Genomic DNA, 7264 nt, shown 5'->3' with positions numbered 1-7264 from the left:
TTAGTTAGTAGAGAGAGAGAGAGAGAGAGAGAGAGAGAGGTGGAGTGTTAAATGGAATTTTCAGTTGAAAAATATGTCCACTCAGCAACTTAACCACTGATTTGGACGGCCACTTAACGGATGGACCTAATTGTGTGACATTGGATAATTAATGGAGTAATCGATTGAAATTGAAAGTTAATGGAGTAAACTGTTGAGTGCATGAAAGTTAATGGAGTGACCAGTAATTTTTCCTTAGCCTAATGTCTGGCTTGAATATATGTTTCAACCGCTCAACACAGTCTGCTACCAATTGTTGATAATCCAAAACTTTCCGGCTCTTCATAATTCGGACAATTGCAGCATCAATAGCGTATTTCCTGTCTTTGCTGACATTGCTGGTTACTTCTTTTCTTTCTTCCGCCACCGCTGGTGGGAGAGGGATCTTGATCTTTCTTATTCTGTGTGTGAACTTGGAATTGAACTCGAAGTCGTCATTCGGTGAGATGGTCTTTGTATCTGGAGTCTTACTAAGAATCTTGTACTGAGCACATGAAAGTGAATGAAGAATTCTAACCAAGTCCTCATGGTTAAGGTTTAACCGAGTTGCTATTTCTGAATAGCTCAATTTATCTGCAGTATTGAAGAGTAGAAGTAGAGCAGCCTGATAGGTTTGGAGAACCAATTCAACTTGTTTTGCCTCAAACTTCCCTACAACGTTGCACGATCCCAATGAGTAAACCCATGTAAGCTTTCTGTGCTTCGTGTTTGTTTCATAGAACCCTTTGAAAACTTCAACACATCTCACCATCTCTTCAGGAAGATAAACATCAGATGATTTATAACTTGGCCAGAAACCATTAGTAAGAACAGTCACTGTCAACTCCATCCCCAGATGATTTACATTAGGACTATTACTCTGTAGATGTTCCTGAAACCTCATCTGAATGTCCTCGGACAATGTCAAATCCGTGACCATACACTCCATCTTTGAGGTGAAAGGTGCACCAAATTGTTGTTTCATCTGTATCAAAACTCTCACTTCATGGTCCTTGCTACGACAACGATCAAACAAGAGACGATGAGCAAGTCTTTTCCTGTAGAATTCTGCAAAAAGGTCTTTGTCACTAAGATAAGGAAGTAACATCTTAACAACCTTCTCAAGGGTTTGTTCTATTTCCTGGTCACTCATCAAACTCCCTCCCTTTTTTAGGAGATTGTCACAGAATTGTGCAAGTAGTTCCGCACTTGAGCTTCCTCCAACTGATTTATTGCAAAATACCATAAAGGCTTCCTTCAAAGCCTTGTGGAAGGGGCAGTAGTTTTTGAAGCAGTCATTGATATACGCCATAGATTTATCATGCAGCTTGATTAAATTTCTGACAAGGACATGTTCCGGCATTCCAGCCCCTTTGGAAGATTTAGCATTGTTTTCTACAGCATCTTGAACCAAAATTTTACCCTCACTAATAACTTTCTGTTTGAACTTTTCAGCAAGAGGTTTAAACAGCTCATGTTGCACTTTCAACACCAGCTTCTGCTCACTACTCGGATGCAAGTAATGTGAAGCCATATCTCTCTCTAATCGCAAGCATTCCTCAACCTTCAACACATAATCTGTATCAGAATAGTCCTTTAAACTCCAACTCAATGCTAGACGAGAATAGTATTCTCCGGTAGCTTTTAGCATGGATGCTTCAAAGTCCTTTTCATAAACATCCATTTGTTCAATTCCAATTTCCACAAATATACTTATCACATTCTTTACTAGCTCTTTATTAATCTTCTCTCCCTTTCGCTCTTTATCAATAAGACTAATTATAGCATCTCTGGGGGCATAAGAACTTACCTTCCCATAAACCAAATCACTAAAGTTGTAATGTTCAACTACTTCGTTTAGCTTAGGAAGTGACCTACTCTTTACGAAGTAGCGATCAAGATACTGAAAGATAAGTAGCAACCGCTGAGCTATAACTTTATAGCTTCGCCATCTTTTGATAACATCCTGCAAAATAAAATCTTCAGACTGATTCATTGAAACATGGTGTTCTACATTCATCTCTCTGTAAAATTCTTCACATGTTTCCTTGAATTTTTGATAGAGCTGTTGAGATGCATACTGATTACATGGTCTCGACAAGTCGCACTTATGCGTACACATGTTATAGACAACCGTGTACAGCGTCATGTAGTGTTCTGCTGTGAGTTGAGGCTCTGATCCTTCGTCATTCATCTGTTTCAGCTTTGTTATCCCCTTCGTTATCGATTCCCAATCTCTTTCAAACTCGATATGTTTGTGTATCATCATCGTTGTTGTGAACAGAAAGCACGTACAAACGCAATAAGCTAGCTAACACTGCAAGACTGTGGCGCACAGTCGGAAAGTAACCTGGGATCGATCAAAGCTATGAACCCTACGAAAACTGGAATTCACCAGCAAGTTTAGAATGTGTAAGATGTTTAGCAGGAGCCGCATAAGACTACGAGTGCTTAAATACCAGAAAATAGAACTTCCAATCCTTAAGGCCAATGGATCCAAATCCAAATCTAATTAGAAAACCTAAAATGTTGAAGATAAAAATTAAAATGTTGTTTTGAAACCCTAAACGTACCTAGAAAGCCCAAAAAGAGCGCCCATAGGTTGCAGCAAAGCGACATATTTTGCTAGTAATATATCTTACCCAAGAGCCATTATCTATTGAGATATATATACCTTGTTGATCATCTCATGATCGATCTGCATGTCCCACCAATTACAAACACATTATGTTTCGTCGTTTATATTTGTTCACTAATGCATGATCACGACCAACCTCCAATTTAAAGCCAATTTCCCCATCGATTTCCTGCAACTCCACTGGATGACCGGAACATTGTTGCATACAAAAACTTCTTCACATGCGTACGTACTTATAAAGGTTACATATAGAGGAAGTTGACGGTTTCTTAATTTCATCTAGTCGATGAAGGCGTCTCCGTTGTCAACGTTTGATGCATGCTTCTGTGAGTTCTGTCATGACTCCGGTAGTCCGGTGCACCTTCAAAAATCAAGATTCAAGAGCATCAGTACTGTTAAATCGGAGTTGTGCTTGTTCAAGTCCATGGGAAAAAATTGAACAACAACGACAACAAAAATTGGGGTGAGAGAGGCTCGAACTCTCGACCTCAGGATAACTCACTGTTTTAAGCTATGAGACCTACGCGCTAGCCAACTGCGCCACCACCCCTATGTTGGTAATTGAGATCGATATCTATATATTCCAGTCTATGAGTTGGGATTAAAGGTGAAATGTTTACAACATACACCCCTAATCCCAAACAACACACACAGTGATTAAACATAGATGGGGATGAAATTAGGGACAGATCCGTGACATACAAAATTATAATCAAAATTAGAACCAGAATATCAATCATTAGATCTAATAACAACTAACGGTTGAGATTAATCATAAAAATTAAAATCAATTTTTGTTCTTTTCTTTTTCTTTAAATTAATTAATGAAATCTATCTATTAAAAACATAATGAATATTGATGATTACCTACTCTCATTTTGGAATACAATTAACAGGAATGTAATGGTTTCCATTTGATTTAAAACTCATTTACTAGAAAGTACCATCATCATCTACTTCTTCTTCTTCAAAGAAAAAAAAATTATCCAGATGATGTCTGCCATAACACATTGGAAAACTTATGATCAGGTTATATATGGAAGTACTCAGATCATCTTGTGCTATGAATAACCAGAAGCTTTTGATTTTGAATAAAAAAAAAAAAACAACAAGAAGCTGAAATAAGCATGTCTATGAGACTTAATTTGTTTTCTTTCCTCTTTAATAAATGAGTTTTAATAGGAAACCAATTATTTCCTCTTAATTATATTCCAAATGGAGAATTGTAATCATGAAATTTTATTTAGATAGATTTCCTAAATTGAATTAAAGAAAAAGACAAGAAAAGAAAAAAAAATAGTTTTATGACTAATCTAAACCGTTAGTTTTTATTAGATCTAATGGATGATATTCTGATTATAATTTTGATTATAATCTTATATGTCATGGATCCGCCCCCATGAAATTAATGTATGTGCACATCAGTTATAAAATTAAATGTTTTTCTGTATGACTTAATGAATCATATAAATATATTAGGTAATTATTCAAATCAAAGCAAATCTCATATTAAATGTTTTAATTTCTCCATTTTGGACGTTTTTTCTTCTCCTTCTTTTTTAAAAAAAAAGGAAAGAAAATGATCTCATTCTAAAAGGCAAACATTATAAATTTTAGAGATTTTTTCATGAATATACAAATTTTGAGAATTCTATAAATATAGGGATTCTCTTTAATTTGATTGAATATTATCGGAAAGTCATTAACAAATTAATTATTTCAAACTATTTCTTAATCTCAAGTTTTGGATTCTTCCAAACATTACAAATGGAAATGGTACATCAATTCTAATTATTCTATTCCATCCGTGAAAGGAAAATGAATCAAAAATGGCTACAATTCATTTTCCTTTATCACATTTCAGTCAACCAAATGGGGCCTTAAAGATGAAAACCCTAATTGGGAAGAAAATCTCCAGAGTTTTCCTAATGGGGCGCCCAAGCTACTTAAACGGACATTACCTAAATTTTTATATTTGCATAGTCAAATTTGTCTTTTCGGCCCTTAGGTCCAGTATATATATATGGCACTTCTCTCGGCTAAAGTTCTCAATCTCTCATCGTCTACAAGCTTTCACGTACGTTCTCTCATCATCTCATTATATCATGAAGATGAAGATGAATTTACTCAACTGGTCTGGAATAGTATTACTCGTGCTTATCATCAGCTGGGATCAGTCCCCAAAGTTTGCTTATGCTGATCTAATAGAAGATACATGTAACAAAACATCTTACGCCAAACTTTGTGTCTCAGTTTTAAGATCTAGTCCTCGTAGTGCTACTGCAGATGTGAAAGGGCTGGTTCAGATAGCGGTCGAATACTTGCAAGCGTACGTGAAAGACACACTTGCCCTATCAGAGAAGTTATTTAAGGAGGAAAAGAATCCATCTGTAAAAGGTGGCCTTAGACTTTGCGTTGATCAATATGCTTTGGGACTCCACCGCGTCGGCGACACCATCAACTTCTTAAACTCAGGTGATTATCGCAATGCACATGATATTGTTTTGACTGTAGCTGACGATGCGAGTACCTGTAATGACGCCGGTACAGGAACGCTGTTGAAGGATAGAAACAGTCAAGTAACCAACTCAACAAGACTGGCAATGGAGATGATTCAAATTCTTGGTTGAACACATTATGCTACTCCGGATCCCTTTGTTTTTTTCGTTTTTTTTTTTTTTTTTAAGAGGTATGCATTATGCAAAGATCGAACTGATCATCCTTAATTCCTTATTTGGCACCGTATGGGTATATTACAGAATAAACTATTAATCTTTTTCTTTTTCTTCTTTTTTCTCCGCGTTAGTGTTTGTGTTGGAAAATTTTTTGGAGTGCTAATTTCTCATTCAGATATTGTTTTTTTATAATCGAGGGGCGTCAATCCATTAAGCCAAATTTAGCTTACAAAACAAAAGTATTCTATAAAATCTTTTTTTAGCTTACCAAATTCTCCCACCATAAGCTAAATCCTTGGCCAAATTAAGAGTATTTTAACTTACGAAGCACTCCCACCATAAGCCAAATCCTAAGGTAAAGCCATTTTTTTTTCTTTTGTTATATATTTGTTTAATTCAATAATTAGCCATTAAAAATATTTTATATAATATATTCAATATGGGGCTCATATGAAAGATCATCGCGATGATATAAAATTTTGTTATTAACAAATTTTTAATTTAGATGCTAGTGTAAATTAGAAGAACAATATTTAAAGTTAAATAAAATAATACTTAGTTTTAGCCTATCAAACCCATAAGCCAAATTTGGCTTACAAAATAGCTCAAGCTAAATTTTTTGTCCTTGAGAATTATAATTTGGCTTATGGTGGGAGTAACTATAGGCTAAATTTGGCTTTTTAGCCTATGATGGAAGATGATCTTAACGACTCATCACTTAATGCGATGATGTATGGTCCGGTGCCTTTCTTTGGCTTAATGGCTAATCAATAGGCTAACATAAGTTTCACTTTGCAATCCTAGCTAGGTACTCAAAATAAGTCAATTAGCTTCCTATTGGGTTTTAAATTAGTCAATTTGCTATTTTAAAGTACACTGTATAGGTTTCAATTCATTCTTCATCAGTTTACGTACGTACACTAGCTTAATTGTGTTTATGATTTGCCATCACTTTTACCATTTTGGTTTTGACTTGATCGAGCTGTGATGTATTGCATAAATAATTAAATGGAGGAGGATCTATTGGTGATGAGTGTGATATCAACAGGTGAGATTGGATTTTCTGCATTTATACAATGAAATCAAAACTGATGCTAAACTTTAGCTATATACTGAGTTATTCTCTCTAACAGTACGTGCTTATACATTTATATGCGTACGAGTCTAACAATGATTCTTTATCTGTCCGTCTTCACTTTCATATATGGTCTACGTACGTACAGGAAGAGTATACTCCAGCACTAGTTTTCCTTTTTGGTAAGTAGGAGTATGGCTCTGGTTTGTCAGTTTACCAAGGTACTTGATTGTGTATATACAGTCGTTCAATTCTTTTGTGGTTCTGGATCTTCCCGTAGTTGGAAAACATGCATGCTATTATAATTCTCACCTCGCCTTGGAGGTAAAGGAATTGATCGATAAACCGAACTCTTGAGAACACGTAGTACGTACATCTGAAGACATTGTTTTACATTTTCAGGTTTGTGCGTGTGTTTTACATATGAAGACATTCTATATAGCAAGTACTGCTAGAAAAGATATCATGGACAAACCTTGATCATTGTTATGGTATACAAGTACAAGTGGATATGGCATGGGAAAACCTTGAACAATACCTGGGACATGGTTCAGATCAGAAGTCATTTTCTTGTCTTGTATGTTTCCGGGATTTCACCTGATGCATATCATCATTTCGTTGGGAAGCTTTGCCTGAGAATGCTTATCCTATTTTTACGTTGTGGTAAAAAGTCATTACTGATGAAACTGAAATGTGGCCCTTTCTGAGTTCATTTGTTTACCTTCCATCCCCCACACACACCCCCGGACACATACACATCTAAGGATCATTATCAAGTTAGGGATTAACGTGTTGCATTTAGATTCTCTGATTTTTCTCAAAGATTTAACTTTTTCTAGGTCTTTAATTTGCATCTAG

At 35.6% G+C, this 7264-nt stretch overlaps 2 protein-coding genes and 1 non-coding gene across 3 annotated transcripts in view; 1 reads left to right on the top strand and 2 right to left on the bottom strand.

The window, feature by feature from the left end:
- The window catches only part of LOC101305083 (cullin-1-like), a 3508-nt gene extending 1221 nt beyond the window's left edge, over window positions 1-2287 (bottom strand). Inside the window, exon 1 of the mRNA XM_004301703.1 lies at window positions 240-2287. Coding sequence (XP_004301751.1) covers window positions 240-2287 — 2048 coding nt within the window. The remainder of the gene's footprint in view (window positions 1-239) is intronic.
- Window positions 2288-3115: 828 nt separating this feature from the next.
- Window positions 3116-3206, bottom strand: TRNAM-CAU. Its single transcript is given in 2 exon segments — window positions 3116-3151; window positions 3169-3206. It is a non-coding gene; the product is annotated as a tRNA-Met (tRNA).
- Window positions 3207-4761: 1555 nt separating this feature from the next.
- Window positions 4762-5286, top strand: LOC101304780 (pectinesterase inhibitor-like). The gene has a single exon (XM_004301702.1). It carries the CDS (start codon window positions 4762-4764, stop codon window positions 5284-5286), a length of 525 nt encoding a protein of 174 aa, XP_004301750.1.
- The last annotated feature ends 1978 nt before the right edge of the window (window positions 5287-7264 follow it).

This window comes from Fragaria vesca, linkage group LG5 (assembly GCF_000184155.1).
Source record: "Fragaria vesca subsp. vesca linkage group LG5, FraVesHawaii_1.0, whole genome shotgun sequence".
Classification (NCBI taxonomy): domain Eukaryota; kingdom Viridiplantae; phylum Streptophyta; class Magnoliopsida; order Rosales; family Rosaceae; genus Fragaria; species Fragaria vesca.
The sequence above is the reverse complement of the archived record's forward strand: the minus strand, read 5'-3'. Positions and strand labels throughout refer to the sequence as shown.

Coding starts and splice junctions, on each gene's coding strand:
- LOC101304780 (XM_004301702.1), top strand. CDS start 4,762: ATGAAGATGAAGATGAATTTACTCAACTGGTCTGGAATAGTATTACTC.